At 51.4% G+C, this 19,878-nt stretch overlaps 1 protein-coding gene across 2 annotated transcripts in view; it reads left to right on the plus strand.

Moving 5' to 3' along the window:
* The first annotated feature begins 5,613 nt into the window (after positions 1 to 5,613).
* The window catches only part of PLEKHM2 (pleckstrin homology and RUN domain containing M2), a 69,258-nt gene continuing 54,993 nt past the window's right edge, over positions 5,614 to 19,878 (plus strand). The window contains exon 1 of one of the 2 annotated variants that reach the window (XM_084651844.1): positions 5,614 to 6,282. In XM_084651844.1, coding sequence (XP_084507970.1) covers positions 6,223 to 6,282 — 60 coding nt within the window. In that variant the 5' untranslated portion in view covers positions 5,614 to 6,222. The remainder of the gene's footprint in view (positions 6,283 to 19,878) is intronic. The other variant, XM_084651845.1, reaches the window with a different exon arrangement.

Below are 19,878 nucleotides of genomic sequence, written 5' to 3' on the forward strand. Positions count from 1 at the left end.
CTCACGAGCCCACTCCTCCAGCATTCGGCTGGCCCCATTTTCTGACCATCACCTCGCCACCGTGACAGCCTCCCTCTGTGTGGAGAGGCCGGGGACAGCCTATTGGCATTTTAACAACAGCCTGTTGGAGGATGAGGGCTTCGTGACGTCCTTCCAGGAATTCTGGCTGGCCTGGCGAGGGCAGCGGCGTGCCTTTCCCTCGGCGCGGCGATGGTGGGACCTGGGGAAGGTGTGCGCCCGGCTTTTCTGCCGTGACTATACCCGGGGCAACAGCCGACGGAGAAATGCGGCGATAGAGCAATTGGAACGGGAGGTCTTAGAGCTGGAGAGGCATCTGGCCACCAGCCCCGAGGACCCGCTCCTCTGCAGAGCGTGCCGGGAGAAGCGGGAGGAGCTTCGGGCCCTCGAGGACCATCGGGCCCTGGGCGCCTTTGTTCGATCCCGCATCCGCCTCCTTCGGGAGATGGATCGTGGCTCCTGCTTCTATGCCCTGGAGAAAATGAGGGGGGCCAAGAAACACATCACCTGCCTCCTGGCAGAAGATGGCACCCCCCTCACGGAACCGGCGGAGATGTGTGGGAGGGCCCGAGCCTTCTACGCAAGTCTTTTCTCCCTGGATCCGACTGACCCTAGCGCTTGCAGAGTGCTTAGGGAGGAGCTCCCTAAGGTCAGCGCGAGCAACCGAGACCGGCTAGAGTTGCCTCTCACTCTGGCCGAGTTCTCAGAAGCCCTCTGTCGTATGCCCACTAATAAGTCTCCAGGCATGGACGGGCTGACCGTGGAGTTCTACCACGTGTTTTGGGACGTCCTCGGCCCAGACTTAGTCACCGTCTGGGCCGAGTCTCTGCAGAGCGGGGTCCTCCCTCTTTCGTGCAGGTGAGCTATGCTCGCCTTATTGCCGAAGAAGGGGGACCTCCGTGATTTACGAAATTGGTGTCCCATCTCGCTCCTCAGCACGGACTACAAAATCCATAGCAAGAGCAATCTCGCTGCGGCTAGGGTCTGTGCTGGCGGACGTGATCCACCCAGACCAGACCTACACCATCCTGGACCGCAGTATCTTTGATAACCTATTTATGGTTCAGGTCCTTTTGGAACTTGGGTGTAGAGACGGTCTGTTGTTCACCCTCCTGTCCCTAGATCAGGAGAAGGCGTTCGATAGGATGGACCACGGGTACCTCCTGAGCACTCTGCAGGCATTTGGCTTCGGACCCCAGTTTGTGGGTTTTCTCCGGGTGCTGTACGCTTCCGCAGAGTGCCTGGTTAAGCTCAACTGGACCCTGACCGAACCAGTCAGCTTCGGGCAAGGAATACGGCAGGGGTGCCCCCTCTTGGGCCAGCTGTACGCTCTGGCAATCAAGCCCTTCCTCTGTCTCCTCCGCAGGAGGTTGACGGGGTTGTTGCTGTGGGAGCCGGAGTTGCAGCTGGTCCTGTTGGTGTACGCTGATGATGTGCTCCTCGTGATCCAGGACCCCAGCAACTTGGCGAGGGTGGAGGCTTGCCAGGCCATCTATTTGGCAGCCTCCTCCACCTGGGTCAACTGGGTTAAGAGCTCTGGCTTGGCGGTAGGAGACTGGCGGCAGGCGAGCTCCCTCCCACCTGCGCTTCAGACCATCCCGTGGAGCGCGGGTCCGCTGCTCTACCTCGGCGTTTACCTTTCTGCCACGTATCCCTCTCCGCCGGAAAACTGGGAAAACTTAGAGGGCGGGGTGATAGAGCGGCTCCGGAAATGGACGGGACTACTCTAATGTCTCTCCCTCCGAGGGAGAGCACTGGTGCTTAATCAACTAGTCCTGTCCACGCTCTGGTACCGGCTCAACACCCTCGTCCCGGCCCCAGGTTTCCTGACCAACCTCTGGACATCAATTCTGGGGTTCTTTTGGTCAGGAATGCACTGGGCCCTTGTAGGGGTTCTTCATCTACCCCTGAAGGAAGGAGGACAGGGCCTGAGGTGTCTGTACACTCAGGTCCGTGTCTTCTGCCTCCAGGCCCTACGGAGGCTCCTCTATGGTGCAGGCAGTTCGGCGTGGAGCACACTGGCGCACGCCATCCTGCGCCGCATCCGAGGGCTCCGATATGACCGGCAGCTCTTTTAGCTCCGTCCGGGAGGTCTTCTGCGAGACCTCTCCGGGCTGCCAGTCTTCTACCAGGACCTCCTCCGGACTTGGAAACTGTTTTTAATGACCAGGTCTGTGGCGGCCACCGAGGGGGTAGATCTCCACGCGGAGCGCCTGCTACACAACCCCCAACTCTGTGTGCAGGTGGCGGAGTCCCGCTCGGTGCGCCAGAGCTTGATCCTGGCAGAAGTCACGAGAGTCGGAGACCTCCTGGACTACGACCGGGGAGACTGGCTGGATCCCCTGACAGTCGCCCGGCGCATGGGGCTCTCCAGACCTTGCACCCCCCGGCGCGTACTTCAGGAGGTGAAGGCTGCTTTGCCGCCCACTGCTCGAGCTTACCTCGACCGGGTCCTGCTCGAGGGCACACCCCGCCCACCCTCTACCCCAGGCCCGCCGGACCTTTTAATTGGACCCCTGCCCCGCAGACCCACTCGACCCCCTCACCCCTTTACTGCGAGCCGGCTGCATGAACTGCAGCTGGTATGCTTCTAAACTGCACCAAGGAAACATCTATACATGCTCATGCTCCACACCCTTCACGCCCTCACCCTGGTGTCCTGCCCCGACACAAGTGGCGAGACCTTCTGCCACCTTTGGAGGGTGAGCAGCCCCGGTGGGCCAGCCTGTATTCCACCTTGGTTCCGGGGCCCGTTGGGGACATCAGTTGGCGGCTCCTTCATGGAGCTGTGAGCACGGGCATGTACTTGGCGCGGTTCACCCCCGTCCCAGATACTTGTCCCTTTTGTGGTGTGAGGGAAAACCCTGGTGCACGTATATTTGGAGTGTGCCAGGCTGCAGTCCCTGTTCCAGCTCCTCACAAATCTCCTATTACGTTTTTGGTTGCATTTTTCCCCTCACCTTTTTATTTATGCACTCCCCATCCGTGGCGTCACAAAGTCGCGGGATCTCCTAGTTAACCTCCTCCTGGCCCTGGCTAAAACGGCCATCTATAAAACCAGAGAGAGGAGGTTGGCCGATGGAGTTTCCTGTGACGGTGGGGCCGTTTTCCAATCCTCGGTCCGTTCACGTATCCGGGCGGAGTTCCTCTGGGCAACATCCACCGACTCGATGCTTTTCAGGAGCGGTGGACGCTGTCCGAGGTTCTCTGCTCGGTATCCCCGTCCGGGTCCCTTTGTCTGACCCTTTGATTGGGGGAGAGAGTAAGGGACCCCAACCCCAGCTGCTGAGGACACCACCACCTTAGAGGGGTCCTTTCACACGTTGGTGCATGTCCCGTCCCGTCCCCCCCCGGACTGTCCACCCCACAGCCTGCCCCTCTTGTTGGGTGCTTTCAGAGGAGGGAATTGTTGGTGACACTCGGGCGTGGCGCCAGGTAACTCGAGGGGGTGGAAGACTGTGAGAGTCGAGGAAGCCCCCCGCTCTGGGCCCGTGCAAGCTTGAACACTTCCCTCCCCTGAAGCTAATGAGAAAACAATTGTGATTGGTTGCTGTGTTACACATTGCATATGCTGCTGTTTTTACTTTGTAAGCGTGTTATGCAAATAAAAATAGCTTTTGCTTCCAAAAAAAAAAAAAAATTACTCTCCTGTAGCCATCTGGCCCGACCCTGTCACAATGTATACTTTGTGCTTTCAAAAAGCTGAAAACAGATATCAGCCAAATCAGCTGGGAGGAAAAAAGTCATCAGAAAAATGTGAATGATGATTCGGAATTGTTTTTAAGAACATTTTACTAAATGCCTCAAAAGCCACAATCAAGGAAGAAGGCCTTATTGGTTTAGAGGGGAGTGAAAGCATATATAAAAAAATTAAAAAATAACAAATGGAAGAAAGGGGAAGTTGAAAGTAATAAATATATTTCAGAAGCTAGAAGTTGTAGAAAATTGATAAGGGAAGCAAAGGATCACCATGAGAAATCTATGGTCGGCACAGTTAAAGACAATAAGAAGGAGTTTTTAAAGTATATTAGGAACAAAAAAGAATCCTGGCAATGGTGTTGGTCCATTACCAGATGGAAATGGTAGATTTATCAATAACAATGCAGAAAAGGCAGAGGTGTCCAATAAATCGTAATGTTCTGTATTTTGGGAGGAAATGGATTATGTAGTCTATCATATAATGATAATAACGCTCTTTCCATTCCACTGGTATCTCAGGAGGTTGTTAAACAGCAACCACTAAAGTTAAACATTTTAAAATCTGCAGGTCCAGATAACTTGCATCTAAGAGTTTTAAAAGAGCTGTCTGAGGCGCCCACTGAGCCATTACTGTTGATTTTAAATAAGTCTTGGAACACGGGGGAAGTTCCAGAAGACTAGATGAAAGCAAATGCTGTGTCCATATTTAAAAATGATAAATGGGATGACCCATATAGGCCTATCAGTCTGACAAGGATCCTGCTCAAGATAATGTAGCGGCTGATATGGGACTCAATTAATAAAGAATTAGAGGAGGGTAATTAATTAATGCCCCATCAACATGGGTTTATGGAAAATAGAACCTGCCAAACTAACTTGATTTTTTTATGAGATTACAAATTTGGTAACGCGTTTGCCTTGGTACTGCATGACATTTTTATTTAAAAAAACCAGAATGATATAAAATTAACATTAAATGGATTGAAAGGTAACTACGTGAAAGGTCTCAAAATGTAACTGACAATTGGGAATCATCAGCAAGCAGGTGGGTTTCTCAAAGAGTCCAGCAAGGATCTATTCTTGGCTCTATGCTATTTAACATTCAATGTCCTGGATGAAAACACAAAATCATCACTAATAAAATTTGTAGCTGACCCAAAAATTGGGGAATAGTAAATAATGAAGAGCACAGATCACTAAAACAATAATAAACTGGGTGCAAGCAAACAATATGCATTTTAATATAGCTAAATGTAAATGTATACAACTAGGGAGCAAGAATGTCAGCCACACTTACAGGATGGGGGACTCTGGGAAGCCATGATTCTGAAAGAGTTGGGGATCATGGTAGATAATCAGGTGAACATGAGCTCCCAGTGCCCAAAAGGGCTAAGGTTACCCTTGGATATATAAACAAGGGAATCCGAAGTAGAGGTAGAGAAGTTATTTTACCTCTGCATTTGGCACTGGTGCGACCACTGCTGGAATATTGTGTCCCGTTCTGGTGTCCACAATTCAAGGAGGATGTTGATAAATGGGAAAAGTTTCAGAGAAGAGCCACAATAATTATTAAAGGGTTAGAACATATGCCTCATAGTTAAGGCTAAGATTTTTCAGGGTTCTTTTTAGTAAAAGTCACAAACAGGTCAGGCACAATACACAAAAATTCAGGGAGCCCGTGACTTGTCTGTTACGTGACTAAAAACGCGGCCCCCCACCGATCCCGGGGTGCGCGGCCCCCACCAAGCCCGGGGTGCAGCGGGGACGGGTCGCACGGCCCCGGCTGCAGCCCCCGGGGGAAGCCGAAAGGCCTGGTTCTGCCCCCCAGTTGCAGGGCAGGGGGGCACAGTCCTGCCTCCTGCTAAGCCCTAGAAATCAGGAAATCTGCGACTCCCGTGACTAAAGCGCAGCCGTCGGGCGGCCGAGCTCCCGGAGCCGCTCTCTTTAGCGAGCAAAGGCGGGCAGGCCCCCGCACTGCAGGCCCCCTGACCCTGGGGGGGTTCGCGGCTAGGTGTGTGAGGAGCCGGCCCGGGCCCCCCGGGCCCCGATCGGGTGGCCGGGGGGAACATGGGCCTCGCCAGGCGGAGGATAACGCCAAGCGCAGGCCCGCCGGGCCAGGGAAGCGGGGCCCGTCCCGGGGGGGACGCCCGGAGCCCGGGGGCAGCAGTGGGCTGAGGCCAGGCCGGGGGCTCCCAGCTCCTCGGCAGGGGGCTGGCTCCGGCTCTGGCTAGGAGACGCCGCCGCCTCCCGCGCCGCGTCTCCCCGCCCGCCTGCCCGCCCCCGTCACGAGTGCGGCCGCGGCGCTGCGCCGCCTCCCCTGCGCCGGCCGGGCTCCCGGCACAGGGCGGCGGGGCCGGGGCGCAGCGGAGGGCCGGGCGGGGAGCGGGGCAGGGCCCCCGAGCCAGCAGGACGGAGCCCCCGGGCGCCTGGCGGGCGGGCGGCGGCGAGCGGCTGAGGCCGCCGGGCCGGCGCGGGAGGAAGCGAGCGGCCGCCGGAGGCAGCGCCATGGAGCCCGGGGAGGTGAAGGACCGGATCCTGGAGAACATCTCCCTGTCCGTCAAAAAGGTGAGAGCAGCCGGGCCGGGGCCTCGTCTCCCCCGGCACCCCGGGCCGCTGGCCCCCGGCCTGCGCCGCCCTGCCCGGGGTCCCGGGGGCCCTGTCCCCGCCCTGCCTGGCGTCCCTGGGGCCCTGCCCCTCCCAGTGCCGTCTGCAGGCCCAGCTGGGCTACAGCACAGAGTCTGGTGGGTCAGCTTCGCCCACCCATGGCTGCCCCTCACCATCCCCAAGCCGTTTTCTCCATATCTAGATGTTGTTTACATTGGGGCTGGGTTGGTCTTTTCCAGATTTCCCCAGTGTGCAGCTGCATCATTGGTACCCGCTGTGGGGAAGCTGGTGTAGGCTTGACTTCCCCAGTCATCCGCGGTGGTAATGTCCTGCTCTGCGCGGGTGGAGATGTTGTTAAACGCAGACAAGCGCACTAGGACTCCCGCCGGTGGTGTTGACCACAGTGGAAATAATTTCCAAACCAACACCCCCGAGTCAACCCAGCCTTGACGTGTGCAAGTTCTAACAAACCAGCCACAATCAAATAGCAAAAGTCCCAACTTGGGCTACAACTCCGCCCTCTAGCCACTGCATATGGAGCTCTAGTTCCTCCAAGGCATCACTTTCCTCCAGTTACTGGGTAGCTATTTTTACAGAGCTTCCTGAATTCACTGGTGTCTGACTTGGGCCCTCGGTCTCCAGCCTCCTGATTTACTCCACAGTGTACATTAGTGCGAGATCAGAACCGCTAATTAATTCCCTGCCTGCTGGAAATCAGGTAGCACCCTTCTAGACTCTGACAAAGCCCACACAGAGATCTGAAAATTCACCTTAAGCCTGACCTCCATCATCCTCTGCTCTTCCAGTCCTGGTCTTTCCTGAACAAGGCTGCTAATCATTCTGAATTGTCATGCTGTGTAGAATGGGTTTTAATATCATAGAATCATAGAATATCAGGGTTGGAAGGGACCCCAGAAGGTCATCTAGTCCAACCCCCTGCTCGAAGCAGGACCAATTCCCAGTTAAATCATCCCAGCCAGGGCTTTGTCAAGCCTGACCTTAAAAACCTCTAAGGAAGGAGATTCTACCACCTCCCTAGGTAACGCATTCCAGTGTTTCACCACCCTCTTAGTGAAAAAGTTTTTCCTAATATCCAATCTAAACCTCCCCCACTGCAACTTGAAGAGAGTATATCTGTAAGAGAGTATTGGATCTCTGATTTCAAAACCACTCTGAGCCCTCTAGCCGCACAGAAAGCTTACTTTAATATTTGCCACCAGTTTGATTTACACAAAATAGCCAGGACTACACCAAACACGCAAAGGCTGAAACAAATGATGAGTAGGAGGGAGGGAAAGCACCAGTGAAGTCTAGGGCCAATAGCGCCAATGCCTGTTGCTGCTGCTCCTCATAATTTCCTAAGCAACAACTGGAAATTGACCTGATGCGTCTTAGTTTTACTGCTTCCTACAGATTCTGAATAGCAACAGTGAATCGTGACCAGATTTTTGTCAGCTTCACGTTGCTTCACATTGGGAAACCATGGGACAAGGGCGGAGACACTGGAGATCGTGTGCTGCTGACTGGGACATCCTGCATCAGGGCACATTCAGTGTGTTACCTTCACAACCATAAGGGCTAGAAAAATAGGGCTTGATTCAGATTTTATACTAGTGTTACTTCCTTGCCTTCAATGGACTTTTGAGTTTCTCTGGTATGAGATCAGAACCAGCCCCTCGGGCTTTTTCAGGATGAAAGTAGCCAGTAAACTGTACAGAAATTGGTATTGGAGGCCTGTTCATTTACCTGGGAGAGTATCCCACTGGCAAGTGGATTTGTCAAGCCCTGGAAAGGAGGCAAGGATACTTCCTTATTCCCCGCCCTCTCAATGAAGTAATTAATGATCATGTGCCAGAGTATAATCAGTAGGTGAAAAATGTAAGGGAGTTAGCTTGACTGGAAAGAATAATTTAAAAAGTTACAGATCATTTAAGAAAAGCGACAGAAAATAGACCAGTGGATCACAAGAAGGACCTTGTTAAACTACCTTTTGAAAATCCTGGTGGAAGAAGGTTAATTTGCCAAGAGTTGTTGTGTATTTTAGGTATGTAAAATGAGGGGGGAAATACCACAATGACACAATACCACACTTGTTTGAATAATCAAGCATGGCAATCGTTGGTGTATTTCGCCTGCCAATTCTGCATCATTAAAGGCCATGAGAGTTTTACTGTTGACTGCAATGGCACAGGCTCGAGCCCCAAACGTACAGAAGGATGGGCAGAAATTCAGAGTTAAAGAAATCTAAATTGTCAGCTTCATCCTGAGGGGTGCCAAGTGCCGTTAACTCCCACTGACTGCATTAAGAGTTGAGAGGGCTCAGCACTGGCAGAATAGGCCCCCACTTGCTGTAACTGGAGCAAAACTGCTGTATGTATGACCTTTCTCCTTAATCAGCTCTGTACGGGTATTGCCTTTGGGAGTATAGAATTGTCTGCTGTTTCAAATCAAATATCGGGGGGAATTGTGAGTGATGGGTTGATTTACTGTCTGTAGTTTGTCAGCTCTGTCTTCCCTATTAGATACCAGTTCATTCAAAGGAAGATAGGTTAGCTTTTCTGGAGATTATTTGCACAGCTTAGTGATATGGATTTCATTATTTCTCTTTAGCTGCTCCTGCTTCTCTCCCTAACACCTGGCCAGAAGGCATGTGCACCCCACTTCCAGCTTAGAGGGCCGTGCTCAAAAAAGGAATTATGTTAATTGTGGCAATTTATGGATGATTGTTTTTTAAAATGAATATAAGGCTTGCCAAAGGCACAAGACCGTCACTGCTGGGATCTGAAGATCTCTGCACAGCCATGTGCAGTCAGTGACACCATAAGCTTCCACACTAGGTGCCTTAACCCTGGGATAGGTGGGGCACTTTTAAAGGTGACAGAGCAGATCAGTCTTTGGTTTCTCTGTAGAAATTACCACTCTGCCATGGTAATCATATGTACCGCTGTTGGCTGGGGGCACTAGATGGAGATCACCAATTAGGTACACACAGTACAGTAACAAATGAACACAGTATAAATGCATAGATTTCATATATGCTCCTGACCAATCCTCAGCTGGTAGCACGTGCAATCAGTGATGGCCTTGGTCACATTCAAACTAGTGACCCAAATGTGTCCCATTATCAGACTTCTGTGCCATCTGGGTAGCTGCAGGCTCCATTGCAAAGGAGGAATTTGTTATCTGCCTGGCTCAAACTCGGTGCCAGGATGTGGATTCCCAGTGCTGCCAATTTCAAAAGTTAAAAAATCCTGAGCAAGGCCCCAAATCGTGGTTTTTGTTCATCTCCAGGCGTGTGTGACAATGGCAGGGTTGCCTACTCTTGCCAATTCATAACGTGGCTCTGGCCTCTGCTGCAGGAGCTCTCACTGAAAGACCCACCTGAGATCAGATCACACCACTTTATACAAAGTGCTGCCTGATGGTGCAGGGGGCTTCCTGCTGCTCTCCAAGCTTCCAAACTGCCCATTTTTAATTCTGTCCCCTCCAGCCCTCTGTCAATTCTCTGCCCCTCAGCCCCACATCAGTTGAGTCTCTGCCACACATCTGCCCCAGACCTACATTGACTCAGCACCCCCTCCAAGCCCCACATCTACCCCTTCCCCCCAGCAGTCCTGCTCCTCCTGCAGCTGTGGAGGCTTTTCACCCTCAGGGCTTGGGAGAAGGGTGAGCGGGGAGGAAGAAGAGCAGCTTCAGTGGTTCTTCACCCCTCCACCAGGCTTTGGGACCAGCTCCCATGTGTTCTTCTCCTTCTCCCAGGCCTGGTGTTCTCCTGGTGTTCTTCTCCTTCTCCCAGGCCTGGTGTTCTCCGGTGTGTTCTTCTCCTTCTCCCAGGTCTGGTGTTGAGGGGACAGAGAGGAGGAGGAAAGATCAGCTGACTCATTTTTCACAAGAGGGTAGTGGGGAGGTGGTAGCAGATCTTCCTTCCTCTGCTGGAATCTCCCCCGACCCCCATCCTGTGGACATGGTATCTGCTGCTCCCTCTCCTTCCTCTGCCCCTACGGGATGAGCTTTGCCTGGCTCCTGCAGCTGCTCTGATTGCCTGTTCTTCCCCAGGAGAGAAGTGGTGAAGGCAGCTGTTCAGAGTGGATTTCCCCTTTGGCAGGCTGATACTGCAGCTTCTGGCTTCACTGGGAGGCTACCTGCAGCAGCAGCCCAAGTCCGGTTATGCTCAGTGGTATCATGAGAACTGGAGGGGAGGGCAGCAGAGTGAGATGGCTCAGCGTGCCAGCCTCCATTGCTTATGCTCTCCTTTCTGCAGGGCCCGTTCTAGCACAGACTGATTCCTCCCAGTTATATGACGGATGATTGATTTCACTGACCAAATGTCCCATACCATTTAAAGGTTAATGACTGTTTGGAATCTGCCTAGAATTGACATTGTTCATCACCTGTATTTTGACAAATGCTGTCTCAGGAGCGGGTGGGGGAGGTTCTGTGGCCTGCAGGGTGCAGGAGGTCAGACTAGGCCAGTGGTTTTCAAAGTGCGGGTCGCAACCCAGTACCGGGTCGCAGAATGGAAGGCCCTGAGTCACGGCAGCTCTGGTCAGCACTGCTGACCAGGCCGTTAAAAGGCCCATCGGCGGTGGTGTCTGGCTAAGGCAGGCTAGTCCCTACCTGTTCTGACACTGCACTGTGCCCTGGAAGCAGCCAGTAGCAGGTCCGGTTCCTAGGCTGGGGGGCCATGGGGCCAGCTAATGGGAACTGGGGGGCGGTGCCTGCAGGCAAGAGCTGCACGGAGCTGCTTGCGTGCCTTGGTCTAGGAGCCAGACCAGCTGCTGGCTGCTTCTGTGGCACAGCGCAGTCTCCGGTGCCAGGACAGGCAGGAAGCCTGCCTTAGCACCATCGCTGTGTGCCACTGACCGGGAGCCACCTGAGGTACGCCTGCACCCCAATCCCCGGCCCCAGCCCAAAGCCTGCACGCAGAGCCCTGACCCCCTCCCGCGCCCCAGCAGAGAGCCCCCTGCACCCCCACCCTCTGCCACACCCCAGACCCCTCATCCCCAGCTCCATTGTGTCACGGACATCAACACTTTTCTTCAACTGGGTCTCCAGAAAAACAGTTTGAAAATGCCTGGGCTCGATGATTGTGATGGTCCCTTCTGACCTTAAAGTCTGTGAGTCTATGAATCCTCAGCACTTGCTATGCATTTGCCTTTGTACTGGCCACAGTGTGACTTTGCTGTAGCTTTTACTAGCCCTGCATATGCAGAACAGCCTCGGCAGCCCCATGTGTGATCCGTGCCTCTGACAGGCCAGCTCAAAAAGAGCTGGGGCTTTTTAAAACCTCTTCAGTTGAGACATTTTGTTGTCTTACGGTAATGATCTACGGATAGCAAAGCAAATGTCACAAACCAAGCGCTCTGATGCCTTCCGCTCATGCTGTTGACCTTGGGAACTAGTATTTTTCTGTATTATACCAAGAATCCTCTACAATACTAACAAGAGTCATTGAGAGTGATTTACACCTCGTTATGATGCAAATGCTTTCTTCAGCCATTTTTGTGTTCCCCTGATCCTGCACCAGCTGTGTGTTGGCCCAGTCCCCTTAGTGAGAACACCTGGAGGGGTTGCTAATTGTGCCGTCTGAAGGGAGTGTAAATAGGACCACATCCCCTCTCCTCTGGTACTGTCCCCTATGCTGGCTGCTAAACCAGCTATATGTCACCAGAGGATCCTGCTGCACTGGGGTGATACTCTCATGGCAAGATACACAGCCATTTTGTGCCAGTGGAGTGGTGTGCAACAGCTGAAACACAGCTAAGGAATGGGGCCTCTGAGTCCTTCATCAAGGATAACTTCTGATGTATACAGTCATTAATGTTATTAACGTGTCTATCCAGCTAACCATGATTAATGTTGGAAAACAAATAAGAAATAGCACGTGGTTCCCATCATTCTCAATAGGTGTTGTGGAAGGAGAAATATTCCAGGAGAACCTCTTAGTGCAAGTATAACCCAGGGGTTCTAAAGCTTTCTGAAGCCAAAGGCAGCTTGTTTAAAAAAAAAGTTGGACAATAATTGATGACAAATGCGCTTACAAATTAGCCATGAATATATGGGGACGGTTCAGGTACTTTATGTACTCCTTCTAGAAAGTCTCACCGATCCCTAGGGGTGGGAACATGCTCCCCAAAGCTTGAGAACTTCTCTTCCAGTCATCCTCCAAGGGCATTTACAGGCGTCTAGTATTTGTTTGAAGGTTCAGTCAGGAAGACTATCTGCTAATAATAATAATATAATTCAACACAGATTGCTAAAAGCAAAACTTACCAAAGTATCGCCGTTTATTTCTTCCAAGTATATTTGTCATTTCAGGCGTTCTCTTTTGAAATATCTACTGCCGTGTCCTGATGCAGAGGTGAAGTTGTAATCAGGCTGATCTTTCAGTCACAAGTGGGTTAAATTATACAGGCATCTAAAATGAAGCCTACTCACTGTATCTGCTAGAGACTGTTTGGAAGCTCATGTGAACATCTGCTAGTGGAGAAAGCAGCAATGGTATTTTGAACCTTTACACTAGTTCTCCAGACTGCTGGTGCAAACCCTTTCACATGGTGAGAATGGCTTGTAAGGTGGAATTGTAACTGTGAAGCTGTGAATCTGATACAGTGACCGGTAATTGACATCCTTTGGTCTCACTGCCTCTGATCTACCATGGCTCCTAAGCATTATGCTGCTGGTCAGAGTAATGGAGAATGGAAACCCGTTGTCTGGGATAAAGAAATAACAGTTGAACAGCAAGCTCTTGGCATTCCTTAGCTGTTTCTTATTCATTTTAGATTCAGTCCAGGATATATCACCAGGCAGATTCAGACAAACTGGAGGGAATTCAGAGAAGAGCAACAAAAATAATCAAGGTTACAGAGTAGCAGCTGTGTTAGTCTGTATCCGTAAAAAGAACAGGAGGACTTGTGGCACCTTAGAGACTAACAAACTTATTAGAGCATAACCTTTCGTGAGCTACAGCTCACTTCATCGGATGCACGCAGTGGAAAATACAGTGGGGAGATTTTATATACACGGAGAACATGAAACAATGGGTGTTACCATACAGACTGTAACAAGAGTGATCAGGAAAGGTGAGCTATTACTAGCAGGAGAGCGGGGGAGGGGGGAACCTTTTGTAGTGATAATCAAGGTGGGCCATTTCCAGCAGTTTAGTGTCTTTCTCCCCCCCCCCCACCTCCACCCCGCTCTCCTGTTGGTAATAGCTCACCTTTCCTGATCACTCTTGTTACAGTCTGTATGGTAACACCCATTGTTTCATGTTCTCCGTGTATATAAAATCTCCCCACTATATTTTCCACTGCATGCATCCGATGAAGTGAGCTGTAGCTCACGAAAGCTTATGCTCAAATAAATTTGTTAGTCTCTAAGGTGCCACAAGTCCTCCTTTTCTTTTTAAAAATAATCAAGAGGTCTGTAGAGATTGACCTGTGAGGTGATGTTAAAAGTGCTTAATCTGTATTGTTTGGCTAAGTGATGGCTAATGAGGGGAACTTTGAAGGAAGCAGACACCAAGATGTAGAAGAATTACTACTTGGTGTGACAGACAGGGGCGTGACTAGGAATAGTGGAATTAAATTGAGAGAGAAAAACCATATCTAGCTGCTGGGATTCTGTGAAAGATTGACGAAAAATCAAAGGCTGCTTCTTTCTGTAAAGAGAGAGACATGTTAGTACCTACATGATTTGCAGAAGCCGGATTTTTAGCCATCTTGATGTTGATCAGATTTCTTTGTTCCAGAGTTTTCCTAGATAGCAGACTCCTGAAAACCAGTTAGCTTGCTCTTCCTGTAGTGATTTTGAACCTTGCTTGTTTTTCTCTCCCGTGGAATCTGTGCCTCTGTTGTGCTGAAGAACTTGTGACCTGTAGTGCCTTTTTCTGTAACATCGGGAACACTCTCCCTTGCAGTCATGTGCCACCCCTAAGTCTTGATCATCTGTGTCTGACAAGCTGTACCAATACCAGGCTATTCAGACCTGGCTGTCAAGACTAGGGTGTGTTTCAGGTCTTAATTAAGATGCCAACCGTGTGTGCAATGACCAGTTAAGAGGCTGCTGTCTATTACAGGGGTTGGCAACCTATGGCACGTGTGCCAAAGACAGCCCGAGAGCCAATTTTTAATGGCATGCTGCTGTCGGCCGGGGACAGCAGCGTGCAATTCAAAATCCGGCCTGGCGCACTCTTCTCTGCCCACCGCTCTCTCCTTGCAGGGCAGGCAAGCTTCCCCCTCCCCCTGCCTCTTCCCCCAGCGTGCAGGGTTCCTGCCCTCCTTCTCTCCCTCCCTGCGCCGATCAGCTGACGGCCCTTGCTACAGAGGGGAAGAGGGAAAAGCAAAGCCGCAACGCACTCTCTGCTCCGGGGACGTTGGGGAAGGGGGTGGAATCGGCATATCCCCTCCAGCCCCCTGCCATGAGCCGCGCAGGGCACGGGGCTGGGAGCACCCCCACGACCCCAGCCCACACCCCCAGCCCTCTGTCCTGACCCCTGCACCTCCCTCACACACCCTCAGCTCTCTTCCCTGACCCATGAACCCTCCTCACACACCCCCAGCCCTCTGCCCTGACTCCGGCACCCCCTACACATACCCAGCCACCCCATGCCCTGACTCTTGCACCCCCACATCCACACCCCCACCCCACCCCCACCCTGAGCACCGAACGGGAGCTCCTGCACACACACACCTACATTCCCACCTGCACCCCTCGCACCAAATGGGAGCTGCCCAGGTAAGCGCTCCACACCCAAACCTCCTGCCCCAACCCTGAGCCCCCTCCCTCATTCTAGCTCCTGGCCACACTCTGCACCCCAACCCCCAGCCTGCTTCTTCACCCCCAGCCCTGTTCTCAGTGCACTCCCACCCTCATCTCAGGTCAGAGAGAGGGAGAGAATGGGCCAGAACCAGGGAGAAAGTAGGTACCTACTCTATGTGGGCAGGGCCGGGACCCCAGACTGGCAGCGGGCTGAGCGGGGCCGGCAGCCGGGACCCTGGGTGGCAGGAGCCGGCGGATGGAACCCCAGACCGGCAGCGGGCTGAGTGGCAGCGGGCTGAGCCACTCAGCCCACTGCTGGTCTGGGGTCCCGGCCGCCGCCCCTGCTCAGCCCACTGCCAGTCTGGGGTTCTCACTGCCGGCCCCTTGCCAGCTGGGGTCCCAGCTGCAGGCCCCTTTCAGCCCGCTACCGGCCTAGGTGAACGGAACCCCAGGCCGGCAGCAGGCTGAGCGGGCCGACCGTGTAAGATCAGCATCTTAATTTAATTTTAAATGACGCTTCTTAAACATTTTGAAAACCTTGTTTACATACAACAATAGTTTAGTTATATAATATATAGACTTATAGAGAGAGACCTTCTAAAAAACATTAAAATGCATTACTGGCATGCAAAACCTTAAATTAAAGTGAATAAATGAAGACTCGGCTCACCACCTCTGAAAGGTTTCTGACCCCTGGTCTAGTACATGCAAACAGGTGTCACCAGCACAAGTTAAAACCAATCTCCAGTTCCTGTCTGGCTGCAACAGGGCTGTTTGTATAGATACAGTGCAAACGATTGGTGCCTGGAGTCGAATCTCTCTGTTGGAAATAGCATACCTAACCTAAATGAAGTCCCTTGGGTTTGAAAATACACAAGTGTAGGACACCCTGGAACAGGACAGTTCTAACGGAAGAAAATGACATGGGGTGCCCAAGAGAGCTCATGAGTAGAGGGAACCTGGACATGAGTAATGAGACAGAGAAGCTGTAAGCCTCAGATTCCAGTCTGTTGCTTGACTGCTTAAAAGTGTCGGGGCTGAGAGTTCTGTTCCAAGCTGTACAACTTCTACCCTCTATGGGTTCAGCACCCTGTAATCAAGGCTCCTGTTCTGGTGCACCATGAACATGCATCTCTCTCTCTCCAGGCTATTTTGACATCAGTGAAAATTGTTTCTCAGGTGGTAATATGCTATTCAGGGAAAGCCACTGGATCTGCTAATATGAGAGCAGATATCTGGATTATAGCACAAGTTGTGTTGGTTACCTCTACGTTTCTGGGGTGAGAAATAGAATGCTGGGATCGCTGCTTTGTCACATGCTTGTTCTAAGAAACGTTGGGTCAGATCAGGTGACCCGGAAGCGTGCACCTGCACCCAGATACCCCAACGTCTCCTGCCTATGCAAAAGTGAAGGGACTTCAAGTTTTGCACATTTTTCATTTCACAGTTGTCTCTGGGACTCTTGCTGGGAGAAGCGAGTTTGGTTAGAACCCAGAAGATAAGAGTATTGATTGGCTAATGTGTTGATCTTCAAGAGCAAAATGAGATTCTCCATCTCCTTATTCAATTGAGTCTACCTCAGGAAATGAGATCCAATAAACCAGACCTGGAATAAGTAATAATGACGGAGAGGGCGTTCGCTGGCAGAAATACCTTCTAGTCTCTTTGCTGCGGAGCTGACCAGAGTCGCATTGCTGCCCTTCGAAATTCACTTCATTTACTATAAAGCTTATTAATGAACATAAGACTGCAAAGAGTTACAAAGGGATCTCACAAAACTAGGTGACTGGGCAACGAAATGGCAACTGAAATTCAATGTTGTCATTGAATTTGGTGGTGTCAGGGTCTGAATTAGGTGTTACCACTCAGGAAAGAGATCTTGGAGTCATTGTGGAAAGTTCTCTGAAAACATCCACTCAATGTGCAGCAGCAGTCAAAAAAGCAAACAGAATATTAGGCACCATTAGGAAAAGGGATAGATAACAAGACAGAAAATATCATCATGCCTCTGTATAAACCTATGGTGCACCCACATCTTGAATATTGCATACAGTTCTGGTCACCCCATCTCAAAAAAGATAGATGGGAATTGGAAAAGGTACAGAAAAGGGCAACAAAAATTATTAGGGGTATGAAACAGCTTCCGTATGAGGAGAGATTAATAAGACTGGGACTTTTCAGCTTGGAAAAGAGACGACTAAGGGGGGATATGATAGAAGTCTATAAAATCTTGACTGGTGTGGAGAACGTGAATAAAGAAATGTTATTTACTCGTTCACATAACACAAGAACTAGGGGTCACCCAATGAAATTAATAGGCAGAAGTTTAAAACAAACAAAAGGAAGTACTTCTTCGCATAATGCGCAGTCGATCTGTGAAAATCTTTGCCGGGGGATGTTGTCAAGGCCAAAACTATAATGGAATTCTAAAAAGAACTAGATAAGTTCCTGGAGAATAGGTACATCAATGGCTATTAGCAGCCCCGTGCTCTGACTGTCCATAGGCTCTGTTTGCCAGAAGCTGGGAGTGGATGACAGGGGATGGATCCCTTGATGATTCCTGTTCTGTTCATTCCCTCTGAGACACCTGGCATTGGCCGCTGTTGGAAGACAGGATACTAGTCTAGATGGACCTTTCGTCTGACCCAGGCTGGCTGCTCTCACGTTCTTAAGTTCTAAGGCAGGCTGAGCCCACCCCCATTGTTCTAGTTCACCTTCATTCTTTACCTCAACCCCCTACCCCTCCCTCAGAGCTGCAATTACTGTGCTTGGCCAATGGCTGGGCAACCAACACGAGACAAGAGCTCTGGATCCCATGCTTCATAGAATATCAGGGGTGGAAGGGACCTCAGGAGGTCATCTAGTCCAACCCCCTGCTCAAAGCAGGACCATAGAATATGATTCCCGCATGGAGATCCAGGGTCACTCCTAAACCTCATTCTACTGCATTTTCACCGCAGGGCCAGATTAAGGCGGGAGCTTTAGGGGCTGCAGCCCAGGGCCCCGGCTCAAGGGGGCCCCACAAAAAATAAATCACAGGCAGCGATCTCCAACTCCGGGTCACTAAAAGTCCTGCAGTGCAGTGGGGCGCTCAAACAGGCTGCCTGCCGTGGCCCCGCGCCGGTCCTGGAAACGGCTGGCTGCTAACATGTCTCTGCGGCCCCTGCCCATGCCCCCAACACCGTCCTCACAGCTTCCCATTGGCCGGAGCTATGGGGGTGGCACTTGCCCCTGTCCCCCTCCCCCCAGGGGCCGCAGAGACGTGCTAGGAGCCAGTCACTTCTGGGAGCGGCGTGGGCTATGGCAGGCAGCCTGCCTGAGCCCTGCTGCTGCACCGCCAGCCAGGAGCCGCCTGTGGTAAGCACCTCCTGGCCAGAGCCTGCATCTCGCACCCCCTCCTCCACCCCAACTCCCAGCCCCAGATCAGAATCCCCCCCCCCCGGCTCCCAAACTCCCTCCCAGACCCCACACCCCAATCTCCTGCCCCCACCCCCTCCTGCACCAAACTCCCTCCCAGGAAAAAGGCTTGTATACAGGGGCCCCACAAAATCTAATAGCCCTGGGTCCACAGGAGAGTTAATCTGGCTCACTGCCAAGCCCCTAGGCCAGTTGTTAATTGTCATTTTGATCACATTGCTAGACTTGATCACATTGCTAGACACATGAGCTTTTCAAACTGTGTTCACAGCAAACTACAGGCTTTAAAAACACACGGTTTCACTTGCAATGCAAAGGCTCCATACCCGTGCAGCAGGAAACCTCCAGTGACCCAGCTCATTACCAGCCCTGCACGGGCACAGTACATCTGTCACGGTGCTGGGTGAAAGAGCAGGCCGTAGCAGCAAACTTGTGGATATGGTGCATCTTACCAATGGCTCACGTGTCCCACCAACCTAATTCCCCACCAACCTAGTTCCATGATTTTGCTAGCAGTTGGAGTATTGTCTGTTCAGAGAAAGCTGCTTGTTCCTGATGGAAGATGTTATCAGCCCCTCTGGAAGGGGCTGAGAGGTTGGAAATGGAGACAGAAAGAAGCCCAATGTAATTAAAGTTACGTGATCAGCCTCCACTTCCACTCACTGCACTGATATAAGCGCTTGTTTTGCAATCCTGTTGCAATAGAATAATGATTGCTAATCAAGCACATACTCAGGGAAGGGGCTTTACAGTTCTGCACTTCAGATCAATGGCCCTGCAAGAACACAGTGGTTAGGAATAAGAGCTGGCCCACAGGTGTGTATTGAGTAGCCCTGTCTAGCTGTTTATTTTGCTTTTTCAGAGTGTTTGTCTCATCAGGGGATATCTCTGAAGCAGTACTCAAGAATTTCAAAGCCAGGTGAGCTGAGCATTCAGTAACCAGTCAGAGCTGGAGACCACAGTTGAGTCATGAAGGTCAGTTCTAGGTGTGGAAGAAATTTCCAAATTCTAGTATGGTTCTGTTGCTTCCGGTGAGAGCTTTGCTGGGAGAGCTTGTGCAAGTTGTTTAACTTCTCTGAACCTCAGTTAATACGTGTGTGAAATAGGGATAGTATTTACCTATCTCATGGGGGTTCCTGGAACTTTTTAACCCCTTAAACTCCTTCCAGGCTTGACCAAAGCTGCAGTGCCATCTGTAACTGTCCCAAGACCTGGCATTTATTCATCATCTGTTTTCTCCTGGGAGAGGTACAAAACCTTCCCTCATAAGCATCAGTGGTTTATATGTCAGTCTGTCTCAGGAATAGATGGCATTGACGCTAAGGACAGGTACATGCCTTTTGTGGAGTACTTTGGTACCAATATTTCAGAAATTAGGAA

Source organism: Lepidochelys olivacea (genome assembly GCF_965140295.1).
Source record: "Lepidochelys olivacea isolate rLepOli2 genome assembly, chromosome: 18".
In the NCBI taxonomy this organism is placed as follows: domain Eukaryota; kingdom Metazoa; phylum Chordata; order Testudines; family Cheloniidae; genus Lepidochelys; species Lepidochelys olivacea.